Source organism: Lactuca serriola, chromosome 5, assembly GCF_051521515.1.
Source record: "Lactuca serriola cultivar US96UC23 chromosome 5, Lser_US96UC23_V15, whole genome shotgun sequence".
NCBI classification, from domain to species: Eukaryota; Viridiplantae; Streptophyta; class Magnoliopsida; order Asterales; family Asteraceae; genus Lactuca; species Lactuca serriola.
The window spans coordinates 341586745-341609309 of NC_136412.1; the positions used below are offsets into that span (position 1 = coordinate 341586745).

Consider the following 22565-nt stretch of genomic DNA (forward strand, 5'->3'; position numbering starts at 1 on the left):
TATGCTAATCCATGAAATTGCACATTATGCTTTATTAGTCGTTAGTGGAGCGTGTGTGGTTAACCAGCACACTAAAAGGCACTAATAAAGAGTAGTAATGGGTATCTTATAATTATCATTTTGATGGAGCATGTGTGATTTACCGGCACATCAATAGTTAATGATAAAGACAATAAGGTTACCAAGCACATTTGCATGGTTATTCACATCTAGTTTGTGATCCTCGGTATCCCGATCACAAATAGTAGAGCATAATCCGAGATTAAAAACATGTCATTAAATAGTTTTAATGTATCTCAAAAGAATTAGGAATTTCATTTCATTTATTTTGTCTAATGGTGGAATTGGTGAATCGTCATTCACCTACCTTTATGAGATTTGAACTTGGATCTCGGCATCCCATTTCTAAGTTGTAAATCGTCATAGTTGGGTCCTAACCTTGATATGATATCTTTGGGTTATTTTATTGAGGTGTCTTGAAATCTAAACTAAAACTATCCTTTTTTTTAGATGTCTACTCCTGGAAACACTTCTGCTTCTTCATCCTCCAGCCACAACTTCTCTTTGCTGAACATTTGCGCTAAAGTCGTTATGGATGGCTCGAACTATAACGATTGGATGTGTAACATCAAGATGTCGCTCAGATTCGAGGACAAAGAGTATGTCCTTGAAAAGGAGCTCAAAGAACTTGATGATTCCAAAGCCACTCCCGAAGAGTATGCTGCATACAAGAAGCACTATGATGATGCTACCAAAGTGGCATGCATCATGGTCGCAACCATGTCCCCAGAACTGCAAAGGTACTATGAGGACTACTGGCCTTTTGAGATGAACAAGGACCTTATGGAAAAGTATCATAAGCGGGCTCGTCAAGAAAAGTTTGAAGTAGTCAAGTCACTCATGGCTTGCAAAATGAAGGAGGGGGAATCGGTTGTGTCTCATGTGCAAAGAATGCAACGCTACATAGAGCGTTTGGTCAAGCTCAACATTCATTTTGATGAGGAATTGGCCATTGACATGGTCTTGAACTCGTTGCCTGATTGTTATGGTCAGTTTATCTTAACTTACCATTTGAACAACACTGAGCAGACATTGGCCCAATTGCACAACTTGTTGCAGACTGTTGAAGCAGGGATGAAGGGTAAAAGTATAGCCTCCACTCCTACAAGTGCTCCTGTTCTAGCTATTGGAAAGGGAAAGGGGAAAAAGAGGAAAGGTCCTCCTAAGCAAAACTGGAAGGCAAAGGTCCAAGTAGGGTCATCTAGCAATGTCCCAAAAGCCAAGCCCAATGCTTCCATTCCCCATGTCTCTGATCCAAAGGAAGCTGTTTGCTTTTATTGCAATAAAAAAGGGCATTGGAAGAGAACCTGCCCACAATATCTGCAGGACATCAAAGATGGCAAAGTGAAGCCATCTTCGGCAGGTATTTACACTATTTCTTCAAATAACTCATTATTGTGACATCCCCAAAATCACGGCCAGAAAAGACCGGTTTGTTTATGCTTTGTTTAAAAATCAGAGTAACATTTTAAATAAAAGTGTTGCGGAATTTGTCCCAAAACAAAATATGATAAAGATTTATCAAAAGCATTTCCATAGAAATGTATTTCATTAAAAAACTTGGGATGTCATGTTCGTACAGATCAAAAGCATAAACAGTAAAATATAAGCCTTACTACATTATTTCATATCTACAAGCCTATATCCGTAATCCCTCGTCCAAACATCATAACTATGCTCAAGCGCCACTACCTGTAATACATAAAATTGAGTGGGTCAGGCTTGGGAGCCTGGTGAGCACCTAGGGTTTTCAACCCACAATAAATAAGTTTATTAACTTCATTAAATTAAACAAACCCGATTACCCGTTCCCGTTATCCTCACATTATGTCCCTAAGCATCTATCATAAGGGACCTATCCTAAGGATTATCATCTGGACGGACACTACTGCTAAGGGGATTCCTCAGCAATAAATGTCCTTAAGGCAACCATGTGGGGGATGGAGTACATCTGGTGAGCACACAGTTCAAATAAACACACAGTTCGAATAAACACCTACAGGTTGCGAGCCTGCTAGTGTTCCACTGGATTGTCTAGAATAGTCCGTGGTCGTCATCTATACTCTGCTAAATGACTGGATCATCAATAACATCTATAACGAGGCCTCTCATCGTTTTATCTTGTCACACAGAAACTATTACATCTACCCATGTTTTACCCAACACATTTTGTAAATATAAAATACATATACAGTTTAAATCATTGAAAACATGTATAAAACGTTCATCCAACATAGATAGCAAGTATTCAGATAATATGCACACATAGCACGTAATTTATATAAAATACTTCATATCTATGTGTAAGCTGAAAGTAACTATGCACTCACTTGTTAAAGTGATGATTCCAAAATCGGGCAGCGCTTGCTTCTAACGATTCTATTTTCCTTCGACGAAACCTAGCATTATTATCGCTAAATTTTAGTCTAATATTTACCGCGACCAACTATTAGTCTTAATATTATTATTATTATTATATAAGCGTTAAACAATATTTTCCAACCACTATGTACAGACAGGGGCCAGACATAAAACACCGGAGGGCATGACCATTTTGGCATATAGCACTTCTGAAATCCAACAACCCTATGCGGCCCTTTAAACCAGATTCCCCGTACCGCGAGTAGTTAAAAAAATATTATAACGACACTTATATAAGTTATAATAATAGCTCAAATATTTATTATAAGTTCATAATAACAATACTAATTTTAAATATAAGCTATATTAAAATAAGGTAAGCATAACTTACTTACAAGGGGGTTTTAGCTAGGAGTCGGGCTCTGCAGGGCAGAACTTCGTCGCTGAATCTTTCTAAGAAAGATTCGTGCAGTGCTTCAGCGCTCACCTTACTACACTAAAACTACAGAAAGAGAAGTCGAATCACGAGGGACCGAAATGCTCGGGGGATAAGCAGAGAAAGACTCTTGAATCAAGAGAATGGTGCAAGAAATATGAGAGCCCAAGCCTCTTATTTATAGTAATTGAATTTACAAAAACTACCCTCCATAATTACTTAATGACCTTATAGTTATATAAACAACTAAACACCCCTTTATAATACTATTTTAAATAGATTTAATGATATTTGCACTAAACTAATGTCGAAAGAACTCAACACTAGTCTTATAATGACCGCATCGTCGATACCTTTCTAATGATATATACATATGTATATATATATATATATATATATATATATATATATATATGTGTGTGTGTGTGTGTGTACGTATATATGATTTATACTTTATTTTAATACGTAAATATGCTATTATAATTTGTAACTCGTTCATACGAACTCCGTTTTTGACGTTATTTATATCCACGCGTAGGTGGAGACGTACTCTACAACTTTCGTTTAGACTCCGTCGGCTAATTTTGACTTTATTTTTAAAGTTATATTTTTAACAGGCCGGGACAGGATTGGTCCGTTAAAATCTCATAACTTCTTTATCCGATGTCCATTTTCGTCTGTCTTTTTATCGTTACGCTACTAATAACGAGATCTTCGATTCTCGTTTAGGTTGTGTCGGCTAAAAATCACTCGATCTAATATTCGAATTTCGGGCTGTACACTGCTATTCCGAAACTTCGAAAAATCATAACTTCTTCATACGAAGTCAGATTTGGGTGTTCTTTTTATCGATGTTCTTAGTTTAACATATTCTATGACATTCGTTTAGATCGCTAAGGTTAAATCTCGCTCTATCGTAAATTCACTATTTACGCTTCCCGGTATCGTGCCGGTTCTGTCGCAAAACTTCGACGGGTCATAACTTCTTCGTTATAACTCAGATTTCGGCGTTCCTTATATGTAAGGAAACCTTGAGACATATTCTACAAATTTATGTAGAGATATAAGGCTTATCTCACACTTTAATTTTGACGCTTATTTTTATTCTCTATTAATTTTACATTTATAATTAAATAATAAACACATAACACACATAATTCACATAATACTCAAATATTTCATTTTTATTACTTCAAAAAGAGTTACAATAGTTGACCTAGACTATTACATTGACAAAAATGCTTAGCCCTGAAACCCGGGCGTTACAATTATCTCCCCCTTAGGATGATTACGTCCCGGAATCATCAATGAAACAGGGCTCGTATAATGACTTCATACGTTATCTCTTCATCCTAGGTAATAATTATAACTTCTATATTCCTTCAAGTCTATCTCTTAGACTTATTGACTGTAAGCAGTACTCGATCGTGCACCTGCTCTCTACCTCAGGCTAGACTCCAAATTATGACCTATCATCATGTGATGCACGTTTAGACTCAGGTCTCTTAAGAGTTATATTCTAAAACAGACTATGCCTTCCTTCATGTTCTAATGTGACATAATCACACTTTAACATGTAGCGTTTCTAGCTACCAATTTTTTTAACAACGAACGCGATACTTTTATTGATCGCTTTGATTTCAATTGTTTGGTTTAAGTCGGACACTACATCGAACTTGGTTCCCTGAACCACGCAACATACTCGTCGTAGTCGAACTCAATTCGAGATGACCACTAGGGTCGGAATATCAACAATCTTTTTAGTCATTACCGAAATGATGGTAATGACATACTTGAATAAAACAGAATCAGTTACTAGCTTCTTGGTAACCTTGTGCCTTTCCCTGATCCAAGTGTGAGTCCTGTGCTTCCGGTAGTATAGGCCTCTACTACCATTCACACCTACTCATACTCGTCTCAAGTATTGTCCCGCAGTTTTCCAAGTCACCACACAAGAAAATCACATAACAGCTTAACACATCAAATATCAAAACGAAGGTTTTTATTATTCCTTGAAACTATTACATAGGTGTTCAAGTTCACCCTAGACTATGCCTCTAACAGGCTACATCATACGGTTCTATGGCTACTTCATAACTCGATCCTTGGATGTCAAGGCGTCACTCCTGAATCCTCGCATTGTCATCTGCTTCGTCAAGGATCATTTGAAATGCTCTCGCCTTTGGCTTTGGCGACACATTTGGCTTTGTAGCCCCCTCTCTCTTTGGGCAATCTTGCTTGAAGTGCCCTTCCTCATTACATTCGTAACACACCCTTTTATTGAATTTACACTCGTTGGCATAATGCCCATGCTTCCCACACTTGAAACAAGTTACTTCCTCACCGCATTTTCCAGAGTGTTTCTTTTTGCACTTCTCGCACCATCTTTCTTCACTCCCTCCTCCTCTAAACTTCCTGGTACTGGATTTGCTTCTCTCATCGGGCTTCGCAGACCCCTCAAATTTCCTCTTTTCGCCAAACTCGGCTTTGTTGGTAGCTCTTCCCTTAATCATATCCTCCACAGACTTGGCAGCCCAGATAGCTGCCTCCAAAGTAGGTGCCTGACGTACTGGCACCGCGTACTCCCAGGGTAATCCCTTTGCGTACTTATCAATTTTCGTCAACTCATCCGGAACAAGCCGCAAGGCAAATTCCATGTTTTCTGTGAATTTGTTCGTGTATTCATCGATTGACATGCTCCCCTTCTTCAGGGTTAGAAACTGGTTCTCTAGCTCGAGTAGGTTTTAAGCTGAGCAGTACTTTCGTTTGAATTGTACCAGAAATTCTGCCCATGTCAGTTGCAGGGGCTTGTTGGGGCTTAAAGTCTTCCCCAAGGTATTCCACCAACGTACAGCGCCTCCCCGAAACTGACGTACTGCAAACGTGGTCTGTAGCTTCCCTCTGCAACCGCATGTCATGAAAGCTAACTCCATCTCTGAGATCCAATCCATGACTCCGATTGGATCTTCCTTTCCCATGAAAGTCGATGGCTTGCAAGTCTGAAAATCCTTGTACTTGCATCCATTCCTCTCGACTTCGTCATCTTGGTTGTTTTGTCGAACTATTGGTGGGTTGACTTGACCAACAGTCCCACTGTAGTTTCCTTCCTCAGTCTGCCCTTCGTTCAACTCGGGTTGTTCGATCTGAATAGTCGCTTCCTCTCGATTTTGCTGGAGCAAACGTCTGGTTTCCTCCATTTGACGATCCAACATCGCTTGGATCATCGCTTGCACTCCGGCCATCGTTATTGGCTCAGCAGCAGCTACCACAACCGGTATTTGCTCAATCGCTGGGGCTGATCTCGATTTCTCTAGAAGTGAAGATGAGTTTTGTGTGTATATCAAGGCTAGTGGGAGTATAGTAACTTTTCTGGTGTTATATGTCGATGACATATTACTCATTGCTAACGACGTTCCAACCTTGAATGAAGTTAAGTCTTGGCTTGGAAAGTGTTTTACCATGAAAGACCTTGGAGAAGCTGCCTATATTCTTGGTATTAGGATATTGAGAGATAGAAAGAAAAGACTAACTGGATTTAGTCAGAGCACATACTTGGATAAGGTACTAAAGAGGTTTAGTATGAAAAATTCCAAGAAGGGAGAGCTACCTATCCATAGCAACACAAAATTGAGTAAGACTCAGTGCCCTAGTACAAACGAGGAAGTAGCAGACATGAGTCGAGTACCTTATGCTTCCATTGTCGGATCGATCATGTACGCTATGACGTGTACTCGCCCTGATGTGGCCTTTGCTTTGAGCATGGTCAGTCGCTATCAGGGAAACCCGGGTAGAGCTCATTGGACAGCAGTAAAGAATATACTCAAGTATTTGCGAAGAACGAAGGACTGGGTCCTTGTACTTGATGGCAATGATACTTTGAGAGTAGATGGTTACAGTGATTCCAGTTTTCAAACAGATAGAGATAACTTCCGTTCTCAATCTGGCTGGGTATTTCTACTGAATGGAGGAGCAGTTACTTGGAAAAGTTCCAAGCAAGATACGGTGGCTGATTCTACTTGTGAATCAGAGTACATAGCAGCGAGTGAAGAGTCTAAAGAATTAGCTTGGTTGAGGAACTTCATCGGGGATCTCGGAGTTGTTCCAACCATCCAGGAGCCTATGGAACTGTTCTGCGATAATGAGGGAGCGGTCTCCTTAACTAAGGAACCCAGAGACCATGGTAAGCCCAGACATATCAACAGAAAGTACCATTTCATCAGGCATAGAGTAGAAGAAGGCCATCTTGTTGTAAAGAGGGTATCATATGAAGATAACCCAGCAGATCCCCTCACAAAGGGTCTGAGTAGGGTTAAGCATATTCAGCATGTTCAGTGCATAGGTCTGAAAGATGATATTAGTTTTAGTGGTTAGATTAGTTTTGTCCTGAAACTTGTAACAAAGTACATGTAATTGACTTTTGGTGATTAAATAATAAAGTATTATTTATGAGTTTACTACCTTTTGTCAATTGTTTATTATTGTGTTTCATATTTTGCATGTTTTACTTCCCGAATAATATGATTGTTCAAACTCCACAGTCACTCGTACTTTTGGAAGTAAGTAGTGAATTAAGACTGTCATGAATTGGATTGCAGATTGTCTAAGGATAGACATGGCAATAGAATTGTTGCAATGTTCATGAGTACTCAGAGAGTGAGATTTGAGTATTGGATAAACCCACGCTCAGAGTATTACTTCATGGAATTCATCACGAGTAATACTGAGACGATAATATCTATGATCTTGGAACAAAGATATATGAGTTGTAATTTGCAAGTCGGCTATACATTGGTGATACGAAAACGCATCAGTAACTTGGTGTTATAAAACGTATTATCATGTATGGTTTGAAGAGTAAAAGATACAAGCATATGAGTCAATGTTCATTCGTTCCTTTTGCCCTAACGGGAAAAGCGATATCTGTGGGCCCCTCGATGATTTGGTGTTGGGCCCAGCCAGGACTGAATTGATGTGTTCGATTAGAAGTCCTATATCATCACAAATCAGGAATCGGGAAACATAGATTATGGACAAAAGAGATTGATTACATTCCATGTCTTTTGTCTGGGGATATCTAGCAGAACGAAGGATTATATGATCACTTATCTTAGGACATGTAACTGACTGGGTTAGAGTTCGGCAGCAGCTTTTTGGAAGCTACAATTTGCTGGTCAAATTTGGAAGGCATACTAGCAATTATAGTTACAGACTTATCCAAGTGGGAGACTGTTGGGGTTAAAAAAATTAATTATAAAGTGCAGGGATTAGTATGCAATTAATTAATAGTTGAATGGAAGGTTCCAGAACCCCCTTGGAAGGAGGTGGACGAAAACCCTAAAGGAAACCCTAGAGAATTCGTCCAAGGGGTCCAAGATAAGGCCCTTGGGTTTTGCTTAGGCCCTAAGCAAAGGATAACTAGGGTTTCCCCTAAACCCTAGATCCTTCAACTATTTAAGGAGCCTCCTGGTTCACATTTACACACACTGATTTCTTTGGAAGAAACCATGGCCGATTGCATACTCACTCCCCTCTCTCCTCTACTTTCCTTCTTGCTAGTTTGGGTGTGATTCCATTAGAGGCATTACACTTGTGGTGCTAAGCTTCCAAGAAGATCAAGATCAAGATCAAGGGAATTATCAATTGTTTGCTATAACAATTGAAAGGTATGTAACTCCTAACCCTAGTTTATTATTTTTCGAAAATATTCACCTCCTCTAGGGTTCTTGTTTTGCAATTCAAAGTTGTATGTTCAATAGTTAAAACATAGATCCAAAGTAGGTTGCTTGTGAACTTAGGAATTTTTTCTAGTTTATTTGTTTTACCTAAAACCCATCACTAGTTAGGTATATGTAGGACTACCTGTGCAATTGCCTATTTATCTGTATATGATATTATCTGTTATATGTCGACATATTGTGTGGATGGGTTGAGGTAGTACTGCTTTGTGTTGTAGCCAACAAACCCCGGAGTATGCCAGATATGAGCTAAGGGCCAGGGAGGGCATGCCAGACTCATACTGAGGACTCATGAGCATTCCAATTACGAGCTGAGGATCGGGTAGGGCATGCCAAAATCATACTGAAGGCTTAGCGGTATTCATTATGTTGACTGATCAGGTCGGGGAGCAAGTCAGACACAAGTAGTGGGCCTGTGGGGCAAGCCAGACTTATGTTGTGGGCTCAGGGGTAATCCAGTTTGTAGAATTGTGGACCCATTACATGTTGTTATTATATTTGTGCTATTTATTATGTATTGGTATCTTGTGGGAACTCACTAAGCTTGGATTGCGGGAAGGCTTAGGCGTGATCGTGCACCTCCTCATGTTTTGTTTTTCTTTTGGGATTTCTATGATGTGAAACTTATTTTGAAAATAAATTGTGATAAATGATGGTTTTGTGGTTGTTTAAAAAAAATAAAATTTTCACAAATTTTATGAATGTTACAAGTTGGTATCAGAGCCTTGGTTTGAGTGAATTAGAGGAAAATTCGTGTGAATCCAATCTCAAACTAAGGAAATATTTTCAAAATGATTTTTCAAATGGTTTTCAAAATAGTCAAGGAGGATGCGATGTGTATGATCAACCAGAGCTAATAAGTAGACCCCAAAATACCATGTTGTTATTTAATATCATAATATGTTAGAACAACACGCTAGTGATAGGCTAGGGATCTTCAGGAATTGCATGATAGAATTACCTGATTATACGATGCATGATAGCCTAGGGCCTTCTTTTATGGAATCGACATCATTAATATAGTTGCTTAGTATATGCATCATGGTTATACATAACTAAGATCTTATAGCCTGAGAATGTTTGGTTTGGTCTTATTTCTTGTTTTTGTTTGATGAAGGGCTTAGGGTAGGATCAGATATTCAAATGTCCATAGGGTCTAGTGTTATGTATGGCTAGCATACACGAGTACTTCAGGGTTGGTGGAAGTTTCATGATTGAGTCGGTTGGGGTCAACCGACCAGTCGTGAAATGTTTATCCTTTCCTATAGGGAGTGAGGATTGAGTGTTCGACTATGCTTATGAGTATTGTTAGGGCGTTGTGATGATCCTTGAGACAAATATGGGTATGTGTGGAAGGTAGTATAGGCCCGTACTAGTGAAAGCACAGGACCCGTACGCATAGCAAGGAAGTCACAACCCCTAGGGATTCGTTGGTAGTTGGTTCCCTGTTATGATATGTTGATTATTTGATATCTTCCTGGTGTATTTTCGGTATGGTGACTAGAGACGAGTTGAGATAGGATCCGGGTCGGGATTAGGAGCTGGTAGACAGGGTGGGCCAGTACTGTCAGAGGACCGTGTCAGGTAGATCATTCATGAGGAAGTGGTTGTTATGTCCGGTGTCAGATTCCGGAGATGTTCGGGTCTATCAAGACCGAGATGATGGAGTTCTTTGATGATCACTACGCAGCCACTGCGGAGACGGTTGCTGCTGCAGCCTCCGCAGTCGTGGCGGCTGTAGGTTTTGGGATAGGGCAAGTCTTTCAATATTGGGACTTCGATAATATGAAGCCCCTGAATTTCGATGGAGTTCAGGACCCGATCATAGCCATGAGGTGGATATTTGATGTGGAGGGATGTTTCTTCACTTGTTTATGCCCTGCTGACCTGAAGGTCAGGTGCGCTCTGAACCTTCTGAGGTCCGGAGCGAAGGATTGGTGGAGGCTTGCTACTACTTCTTATTCTGTTGAGCGGAGAGCTGTTGTGCCTTGGGAGCAGTTTTATGAGATGTTTCGCTCCCGATATGGTCCACTGGTGGAGCGTGAGAGATTAGCACAGGAGTATCTGGATTTGAAACAAGGTTCTTAGACGGTGATAGAGATCACCAAGATGTTCATGAAGAGAGCTATGTTCTGCCCTAATTTTGCTGCATCTGAGTAGGCTCAGATGACCCGTTACTTGAGCATGCTCAAGACGGAGATCAGGCAGTTTGTTTCCATACAACACTATGGTTCATTGTTAGAGCTGAAGGAGGCCTCCGGGTGGCATGAGATTGAGATTGATCTGCAGACGAGAGAGCAGAGGCTGGCCCCGACACAGTTGTAGTCTATGCCAAAGCGGTTTAAGACCGTTGAAGTCAGATCCGGGGGACGGACCGACGGCACTTGTGGCAAGTGCGGCAAGACGCATGATCAAACTTGTGGCAACCAAAGGCATACAAAAATATCAGCTATAGGGTCCAAAAACAAACAAGGTATCCGAAATTGGACCATCGATGCATCATCAAACTTTTTTGCACCAAAACTATATAATTTTGACAATCATAGGAACCATTTTTGCAATTTGTCTTTATTTTAATATGATATAATTTCAAAATAAATTCATTAAAAAAATGTAAAACTTTTAATCTCAAAATATGAGTGTTGTAAAGTAAAAAAAAATAGATTTAAAATTCAAAAATAAAATTTAAATAAATTAATTTAATTTGGATTGTTGTGATTACATATTCGGTTAAATTTAATTCTAATGAAAGTAGCATTTCTAAAAAGGAATATATACAGTAAAGTCCCAATATTTTCATCAATTTGACAAGAAAGTCCTAAACTTTATTTTTTTTGTCAGTAAAGTCCAAATTACCAGCAGTTTTTGACACTTTTACCCTTTTTTCCCGGTTAGCCGGTAATTAGGACTTTTTTGTCAACAAAATAAAGTTTAGGACCTTCTTGTCAAATCATCAATTATGACTTTACTGTCACAAAAATAAAGTTTATGACTTTTTTTGTCAAATCGTTGAAAATATTAGGACTTTAGTGTATATATAATTTTTTTTTGTTAGAAATTTAATGGTATGATACTTTTTAAGAATAAGAATTATTGAAACTTTCTCTAATAAGCTAGATCCTATTGAAATCTTTTACGTTTGTATCTTGTTAAATCGTTTTTTTAATCTCAACAAACCGACATTAAAAAAAATTGAGATAATCAAGAAAGAAAGAAAGACCTAGAGTTGTGTTGGTTTTTTGCAGTCTCAAAAATGGAGAAATTAGAAACCTAAAAAAACGAAATTGCACTGGCTTTATACAAACATTAACAACACATGCCTAGTCAAAAGGGTATGAATGTGGAGAAGGGAAAGAAGGGTAATTTCGTTTTTTTCGGTTTCTTATTTTTCCATTTTTGGGGTTGCAAAAAGCCAACACAACCTGGTTCTTTCCTTCTTTCTTTCTTGATTATCTCAATTTTTTTCAATGTCGGTTTGTTGAGATTAAAAAAACGATTTAAACAATAAGCAAACGTTAAGGATTTCAATAGGATCTAGCAGATTAGAGAAGGTTTCAATAACTCTTATGCTTAAAGAATATCATACCATTAAATTTCTAACCAAAAAAAATTATATATACACTAAAGTCCCAATATTTTCAACGATTTGACAAAAAAGTCCTAGACTTTATTTTTTTGACAATAAAGTCCTAATTGACGATTTGACAAGAAAGTCCTAAACTTTATTTTTTTTTTTTTGACAAAAAAATCCTAATTACCGGCTAACCGAAAAAAGGGTAAAAGTGTCAAAAACTGCCGGTAATTTAGACTTTACTGTGAAAAAAATAAAGTTTAAGACTTTCTTGTTAAATCGATGAAAATATTGGGACTTTACTGTATATATCCCTTCTAAAAAAATGTTAAAAACTGAAAATTAAATTTAACTTTTTTTTAATAATATTGGTTCGTCTAATCACTAACCGTTGTAGCAAGTGTTGATAATTTAGGAGTAGATTAGTCTGCAGTTAATAAAAAAAATAAAAATAACAAAAAAACAACATAGTCATTGTAATTCATTATTGAAATACTAACACCTTCGGGTATGGAGGGATGCTTACGCATGAAGAGTTGGGCTGGTGGACATTTCCGCACATAAACACCGCACAATGGGCTCATAGTCGTGGTGTGGAGTGGATAACTCTAGAGGTTATCACGACCAATGAGATTTGTTTCTTCCAAATGGTCGTTGTTCTTGAAGGAAGCTGCCAGAAATCTTCTATGTGCTCGCCAGAATAAAAATTATAGCGTGCAAACGAGAAAGAAAAATAAGAAAAGAGGAGGCTGCAATGTTTGGATGGCTGCCACTTGAATGAAAGTAGGGCACATAAAATGTTGGGCTTAGATAAATTTAAGTATATTTTTAGCGGGCTATTTTTTTGGAGTAAATTACACGAATGGACCCTATGTTTGGGGTAATTTTCATGTTTGGTCTCTAACTTATTTTTTTTAACTCGGAAGGCCCCTACAGTTTGTTTTTGTTGCGCGTTTGGTCCTGTCTTACCTAAAAATGCTATTTTGCCCTTGTTTTTTTTTTAAATTATTTAAATAAGATAGGGTAGATAAGGTAATGTAGGTGAGATGTAAGTGGGATCGGGGTGTATTTATTTAAATAAATTAAAAAATCAAAGGCAAAATAGTCTTTTTAAGTAAGACAATGATCAAGTGCGCAACAAAAACAAATACTTGAGACCTTCGAGTTTAAAAAAAATAAGTTATGGACAAAACATGCAAATTACCCCAAACCATAGGGATCATTCGTGTAATTTACTCCTTTTTTTGTGGATTAAAATTGGTTTTTGTAAAATGTATGTTGAATTTTAAAAATATTATTTTTATTTAAGTTAATGTTTTTTTATTTATAAAATATTTATGTATTTTTAATAATTGTGTTTTTATTTAATATAATGTCACAAAAGTTAAAAAAAATAATAAATAAATAATATGGAGTGATAATCATTTCCAATGACAAGTGAACATGTAAGGCTACCCGGAGTGGGTATACAAACTCACACATAATGTTGAGGTGGTGACCTTGAAGACACGTGAACACCGCCCCAAGGGCCGGTGTTCTAGGTGTGACGTTACTCGAAAGACGGAAGAAGACATCGAATGGGAGAAGAGCAAAGTGCTAACGGTCATTTTGATAATTTTGTTGTTGGCACATTTACAAAAATAAAAAAATCTTTTCAATTGAAAAACCAATTCAACTACAACTATAAATACCTCATATTTTACTAACAATTTTACACTGCAAAAATACTATATTCTCATATTTTTTACCTTCTAACTATGGATCCAAACCAAAATATCTCACTTACTCCAAACACTATGAATGATCTATTAGCGAATATTGGTTACATGCAATTGTTATCATCCTTCATTCAACAACAACCTCTATTCACCAATTTTTCATATCACCCACACTACTACCAACAACAACCACCACAACTTATTTAACCCTAATTTCAAGGCTTTCAACAACAACCTTCTCCGCAATTTCAACCCCAAACTTCACAACCATCTCAAGTTCCATTATCTCAATCTCAACTCGTAAACCTCGACAATGACAACGACAACGAACAGATTGAAGAAACACAACCAAGTCGTAGAAGGTAAAAAATATCAAAAGATCCAAGGAAAAAGAAAAATACACAATGGACCGAGGAGGAGGAGGAGGAAACTTCAGCTAAAGCTTAAATTTTCATATCACAAGACGGGAATGTCAGCAATGCGCAACTGGGTCAAAGGTTTTGGAATCGTGTTTTAGACCACTTCCATGCGTTATTAGGAAGGAAAACGAGTCTGATATACGACTCGGTCAATTCAAAATGGTGTAACCTTCGAGCGGCTTGCATCAAATTTAACGGTGTATTTGACAATCGTAAAAATATGCATAGAAGTGGTAGTAACGATTTCAACATTTTATCAACCACGTTGTATCAATACAAAATTATCAACAATGGAAAACATTTTGCCAACTAAAAAGTGTGGGAAGTTTGTCGCAATGGTCCAAATGGGTCATTTATCCGAAAACGGCGCATTCAGAATCTACCATCGGTTCCAACAAAAGGCGGAGAACGTCCGAGTCGGACATTGGTGTTAACCTCGACCTCAATGATGAGTTCGACGCCACCGAGGGGGAGGGTCCACTGGACGTCCAACTTTGTCGACCACCGGGAAAGGACAAAACGAGAAAGAGGGCGTCTTCTAGTGGAAAATCAATCAACGAGGACGTACTAGCAAAGAAAATCGACAAAACTCAAAAAAAAAAATTAGAATTTTTTTTAATCAACGGAGGAAGCTTGTCGACGACAATTAGCACTCACTGATATTCAAATTATAAACACGATACCACAACCGAATCTCAACCCAAAAAATTTAAGGGTTTTTTAAAAATTCAACAAGAGGTTCTCAAATAGTTGGGTTTGTGGTGACCACTCCTCATAGCCTAATGGAGAACATGTAATGGAGGTGATGTGACATATATGTATGATTACTTTTCTAGTGAACCCATAGCCTAATTATGATTCTTAAAGTGGAGAAGCATTTGATTCATGCGACCAAGGATTCTTTGCTTAGATAACAAAATGTAAAATTCATAAACTCTAACAAACATGGGTTTTTTGTATTTAAAGATGATGTTTTGAGGATCGAAAACCGCAAATTCACGGGGAGAAGATAACTTTGGTGTGTTTTAAAAATTCTCGCTAATAAATAAAGAACTTTTTGTCACATATCATTTTCTCCTTCATTTGGATACATGACATTTTTAAAAATTTTTGAATTTTTTATTTCTCATTTTTCATTTTATTTGTCATTTTATTAAATTAAAATTTCACATTTAATATGTAAAGTAATATATATATATATATATATATATATATATATATATATATATATATATATATATATATTCACTTTTCCTATATAGGGATACTGAATATACATTACAGTCTCACCTAAGCTTAGGTACTAAACCTCTAAAATATATCGTTTTAACTTAGTAAATATACTCGGTTTGGTTTTCACTTGATAAATATATCATGTTTGATAACATTTGTTTCCTCGATTATCGTTTTACCATCTTTGTTTTCTTTCCTCCATTATCGTTTATTACTTTACCCTACTGAATATTACTCTTTTTCATTGTCATGAAGGTCGAAGATAATCAATATTTTTTGCTTCCTTATATATCAAAACTATTACGTCGATCTTGAATCTATATCTTAAAGTGTTAATCGTAAATCTTTAACCGAAATCTTTATATAGTAAAACGATATATTTTTATAAGGTTTAGTACCTAAGCTTAGGTTGTACTGTAATAATGTATATTTATTTTTCCCATATATATATATATATATATATATATATATATATTAAAAAGAAATATATATGTAAAATATTTATTAAAAAGAATTTACATATATATAATATATTCGATACATTAAAACCTCATTAATTTTAATAATTTAAAATTTTTTATTTTTTTTTTATAAATTCAAACTTTTTAAATATTATAAGGTTAATAAAAATTATATGATAGCAATAAATGAACATTTTAATAAATACTAGTATTTAAAATATCTAGAGACCATACACGAATTACGGGTTTACCCTCTATTTTCATTTATACATACCAGTTAATAATGCTTACATAATAGCCGAATATATTGAATATACCATATATATGTATTTTTATAATATCATTAAATAATTTGTTAAACGTCAACGAGGAAATCATCGATGTCAAACTCGCCAAACTCCTCGCCACGGTAGCTCCCCGATACCACAAAATCCGGCAAATCAAACGGCATGTCAATATCAAATCCGAAAGCGTCCACGTCACCGTAGCCAAAACCCTCATTTGCCGTTAACTCGACGTTAGACGGGAGTACGGAGGTCGGAGAGAAAACCGCGTCAGGTGCCGATCCGTCGCTACCACTACTGCCGGTGATCGTCACCGTGGGGCTGGGTCCATCAACGATCACGGATTCCGGAAAGGACACCTTACCGAAGTTTGTAACGGCGTCACGGCCTTTCAGTTTAACTGCGGCTTGGTCGTACACCGTCGCAGCTTCTTCTGGCGTGTCGAACGTTCCGAGCCAAACACGTTTCCGCCGCGATGGATCACGGATCTCCGCCGCCCACCGTCCCCACGGCCGCCGCCGGACACCTCTGAACTTCTTCTCCCCTGATCCCGTGCTCCTCACGCGTCTCTTTTTGCGTTGATCGAGCTTAGTGAAACTTGAAGAAGGCGGGTTAAAGTTGATTTCTGAAACATGCTTCTTCACTCTCTTGACGACTCGCCCGTCTTCATCATCACCGGATGAATCAGTGGCGCATGGGTCCGTTAGCGTGATCCTAACGATCCTATGCTTAAACGAGTTCGTCGTCGTCGGTGGCTCACCAGGCGACTCTGCGTCAACAAACTTGTTCGTTCTGAGCACATGTTCTGAAAACTTCACTATTGATCGCAGGCACATAGTACTTTCGCGCTCCATATCACATAAGGGAAGACAAAAGCTTTGTAAAAAGAAAAAAATCAGAAGAGTTTACAGAGCTCTGATATTGTTCCTAAGACAATTAAAGGGACTTAGCAAAGGAATTTGCTGTAAAAGAGCCGGAAATTGATGGGAAAAATTAGGGCAACCACTATACACGAGAAGAAGATGAAGGATAAGGTATTATTTTGGCGGGAAAATTTCCCTCTCTTTGTGATCTGGGTATGATCAGAGAGAGAGAGAGAGAGAGAGAGAGAGAGAGAGTAAACGAAGAGAAGTGCAGGTAAGAGCCGGTATATAAAAAGGGGGGAAGATGGAATAATGGACTGATGGTTTTGTGTGAGCTCCACTACACTCACAGTACAACACACACTAGATACACCGTGAGACACACACATACACTTAAATATCAAAGAGTTTCATTTTGGACCCTTAAACTTTTGCTTTTCACATTTCATCCTCTAATCTGCATTTGCAATTATCGGACTAACTTTACATATAATAAGTCATTAAAAGTTTGGTTTATATAACCTTTCACATTTTCTCACAATGATATTCTTTACGATGTATTTCTGTCTTTTTCATAAAATAACGATTTTGATTGTATTTACGAAACAACAATACTTATTAATCATTTTTATCGAAGATATATGAATCGCATAAACCTATTTTAATATTTTGATCGATTTGTTTTTTTAGTATTTGAATTATATATTAGTTTTAGTAAATCCAGTTAATAAAATAAAAATGAGACCATAAACAAGAACGTACTATAAAAATGGGATTTCATTTTATCCTTCAAGGGACTTTTAAACAGAAATATATATATATATATATATATATATATATATATATATATATATATATATATATATATATATATATATATATATATATATATATATATATATTGATTAGTTGTTTTGGTGAAAATAATAAGTTAATAAGTTGTTTTTTAAAGATATTTATCTCTAATTTGTTTTTTTCAAAAAATATTTATCTTAGCTTAAAGTATTTTAAGATAATATTGAGTTTTAGAACTTAAAAAGTTTTTAAAAAATTATAAGTTCTAACTTTTTAAAAGGTCAAGAAGAAATTGTTTTAAAAATCATTTTCTTTTTACTAAATTCTTTTTTTATTTGTTAATTTTACAAAAAAAAAATCAATAAATAAATAAATTATTTTGAGATAAACTCTCAACAATCCCATGCAACATTATCAACACTTTTCATGCAACATTCGTAGTTTTATGATTTAAATTTATTTTTTTGTATATATAAATATTTATGGAGGGGTTGTTACAAGATGCCATTAATGACTGGTTACATGCACCGAATGTGCAGGTCCCACATGTTCTCTCTCATGGTCCTTTGTACAGTACTTCTTGGTAGTGTCGGAGTGGAAAAGAGGGAGTTTGACAGCTGGAAGACTGATGACGTGTCGGCGTGGGTTTCCAGGGACGTCCCGATTCTTTCGTCACGGTCACAATTTTAATTTTTTTCCACTGACAAGTCAAACACTATTTTGACTTTCTCCGTACAAAATTTTATGCCGAATGTACTATGACTACTATCAACCTCGTCCTTTCACTTATTTGCCAGTTGGCAAAGCTTGAGCTGCACAAATAGGTAGGCCCAAAAGCCCGGCCCATGTTAAACCCTGATCAACTATGTTTGTGTTAAGTGCGGCCCAGGTCAGCCCGTAGGTCATTTATGAGAGAATAACCGTTTAGAGCATTTCAATAAACTTTCTTACTATTAATTTTTTTATATGATATTCGATATCATTGGACTAAATTGTTTTTAAAGGTCAATATACTTGAAAGAATTTCGTATATGTCCTTCATAAAGAGTTAAATATCGTATTTCTCCGGCCTAAATTTCAAATATCGTATTTGCCCTTCCTAATATTTTTTTAATATCATATATACCCAAATCTATTTTTTAATACTTTTTATTGATTTATAATTATTTTTCATAATATTAAATCATTATAATTAAAATAAAATTTGATAGACAATATTGCTCATGTAATTTCAATACCATAGATACGATCGGTGTTTCCTATTTCACCTTAATTATGATCAATACTTCCCTGTTAGTAGTTCCAATTGTATCTTTATCGTAGCTTTCTTCCCCTTCACAAAATCTCGATCGATAACAGATCACGTTTTACCCCATATCACAATCGAGCCTTTCCCTCCCTGATACTTCTGATCGTTACGTCCAATTGCTGCCTTCCAGTCAAGTCGTTGCTTCCAATCGGTGCTTCCCCTTTTGTCTCGCACACACTCACGCATCAGGTAAATAAAATGTGAATCCATTCCTTTTCCTCAATTTCGATTATGTTGTTGTAGTTTGATTTGTTCAGCAGAAACTCAAAAGGACTATCATATTCTAAACGTGTTGACTAAAAGAATAACACTAGATCTTCGGAAGCAATAAATGATCCCATGTGAAAATACAGTTGACTATTATCTCATCAGTTGTATCACATGGATATGAACAAAAGAGTCGCAAGTCAAATCCTAGACTTGATGCAACTGTTGTGTCAATGTTATGCAATATGTTTGAAGTCGTGTTGTTATACCTTTATATCTTTTTTTCCTTAACTCCGACTTAAAATTATATTTTAGAGATGATACATACCAATGTCGGAAGATCATTCTCAAATAGAAGATGATACCCTTCATGACACATCCAAACCAATATGGGAGAGCAAGGCTACGTCTCCAAGAATCGAGTATGTTTATGCGAATATCTTAATTTTAATTTAATTAAACATTTATTTAATTGTATGATTGTTTCTCTAGTTATTTTTCGATTTCAGGCATATACCAACATCCAAGTTCAAGTTAAAATTGAAATATGGGGGTTACTTTCGGCTAACGAAAAATAGTTGTAGGCAAATATATTGTTTTGGATCTCAAAAATGTATCCATATAGACACATTTTTATACAAGTTATGTCAACTACATTATGAACTAGTAAAGCGTTATTCATCAAAGAATAACCCAAAATTTTCTATTCTTTATGTTGACAAGTATGCACTAGAAAAATCCATTATTGAGCTTGATTCTGATGAAAAGTTCATGGTTATGCTTGGCATGTATGGAAGCGAGAAACAAGTAACAATTTATGTGACAACAGATAATAACCTCGGCTCCAATAACCATACTAACCATTCGTGTGCCAATAGAGATGAACCAAATGATGATTATGATGCATACCTTTGTCCTAGTGAAGAAAGCTATCATAGTCATCTCAATTCTGATAATGAAGACGATCTAATGAACAATGATGATGAAGTTTACTCATTTAGTAAGAATAGTATAAGCATGGAAGTCGACTCAAATTTTGAAAACGTGGTTGATTTTAGGAGAGCTTTGAACCACTTTGCAGTTACAAATGAGTTTAATTACTACATTCAGAAAAGTGACCCGACACGATTCACATCAAGGTGTGAAAAACCTAGAGTGCGAGTGGAGAATTCATGCTTCTATTACACAAATGAAGTTACCTTTGAAGTAAGTGTATATCTTAAGTTATATTTCACATGCTTCATATTAAAAATATATTTATGTTTATTTAATTTTTTAGGTTAAGAAAATGGTAGAAGTACATACTTACACTCGCAGCAACAAAGGTGGCAATAGCCGCGCCACTCAAGGATGGATTGCTAATGTATTTACTGACAAGTTGAAATCTGATGGGGATGTCTCTCCATATGAGCTTAGAAATTGTATTATGAAAACTTAAAATGTTGATGTGCCATACCAAAAAGTTTTTAGAGGGAAATAGCAAGCTTATACTGACATGTATGGTAAGTGGCAAGACTCTTTCATGAAGATGGATGAATTTAAAGAAGAATTGTTACAAAGGAACGAAGGAGGCATTGTTATAATTGACTTTGACATAGTTGGTGGTAAGAAACTTTTCAGAAGGTTTTTTATATGTTTAGCAGCTTGTTCCAGAGGGTTTCTTGTTGGTTGTCGTCCGTATATTGGTCTTGATGTTTGTCATTTAAAAGGAAAGTTCAATGGTGTATTAGCCACAACAACTGGTATTGACGGTAACAATTCTATCTTTCCAATAGCATATTGTGTGCATGAATCATAAAACACACAATCATGGACATGGTTTCTCGATTCACTCAAAAAAGCAATTGGAATACCAAATGGTCTTGTTATCTCACCAGACATGCAAAAAGGGTTAAAAGTAGCCATGATGAATGTTTATCCAAATGTTGAGCATAAAGAATTTATAAGACACTCATATAGCAACTTCAAGAAACACTTTCGTGGTGACTTCTTTAACACCAAACTACGGGTTGCTGCCAAAACCTATTGTTCTACCAAGCATAACAGATTATTGAAGGAAATTAGTGATAAATGAAGATGCCATTGCATATCCAAATACCAACCACAAAAAAATATGGAGTAGAAGCAAGTTTGGTACTACTTCCAAGTGTGATTACATCACTAATAATATTTCAGAAACATTTATTTCTTATATTGGTAAATTGCAATGTAAACTCGTGCTTGATCTCCTTGACGCAATTAGGGAAAAGATTATGAAACGGTTTGATAAGAAAAGGAATTTGGTAAGTACATAGAATGGCGCATTGGTTCCTATTACTAAAAACCATCTCAATGACATCGCTAAGGTAAGCATGTTAAATAATTCAGTTGAATGATCATATTTATTTTAGTTTTTATTTCAATAATACATATATATCTAAAATATATATATTTTTAATTTTGAATGTAGAACTTGGGTGAATATGAAGTTACTAGAAGTTGTGACAATCAAGTCGAAGTGAAGTATAAGGGAACACATTGGGAGGTCAACCTAAATAAAAGAAAGTGTAGTTTTCGAGTGTGGCAAGTTCGGGGCCGACCATGTGTACATGCAACGACTTTTATTGCTTTTTATAAGGGATGTTAACTGGGATAAATATGTTGATCCCTATTTCACTATAGCGAAGTTTAAAGCTGCATATGCTTTTCAAATTGCTCTGATGCCAGGACAGGATCAATGGGCACAAAAAAACGGGGAGAAAATATATCCACCTATTATCAAATGCCCACCTGGATGACCAAGAAAAAATAGAATTAAATCATCAGACGAATCTAAAAGAAGACACGAATGTCTGTGATGTAGAGAGTATGAACACCGAGAAAAGACATGTAAAAATCCAGCATCTCAAAGTTTCTATCAAAGTGAAACATCCACATCTAAAAGGTTACTCAAATTTCTCCTTTTTTTCATTAAACAACAACAATACTAACAATGAGGATAGTTTTTTATTCATTGAAGGAAACGTGGAACGAATACAAAATCGCAGGATGGTTTAGGTGTTTCGGGGTCTATATGAAAAAAGCTTGTGAATTAGTTGGTCCTTTTAACAATTTTGTTAGCTTTAGTTGCAAAT

At 36.3% G+C, this 22565-nt stretch overlaps 1 protein-coding gene across 1 annotated transcript; it reads right to left on the reverse strand.

The window, feature by feature from the left end:
- Positions 1 to 16225: 16225 nt before the first annotated feature.
- LOC145055386 (pathogenesis-related genes transcriptional activator PTI6-like) lies at positions 16226 to 17447 on the reverse strand. Its single transcript, XM_079003695.1, has one exon. The coding sequence runs from the start codon at positions 17130 to 17132 to the stop codon at positions 16350 to 16352; it is 783 nt and encodes a 260-aa protein (XP_078859821.1). The 5' UTR covers positions 17133 to 17447; the 3' UTR covers positions 16226 to 16349.
- Positions 17448 to 22565: the final 5118 nt, after the last annotated feature.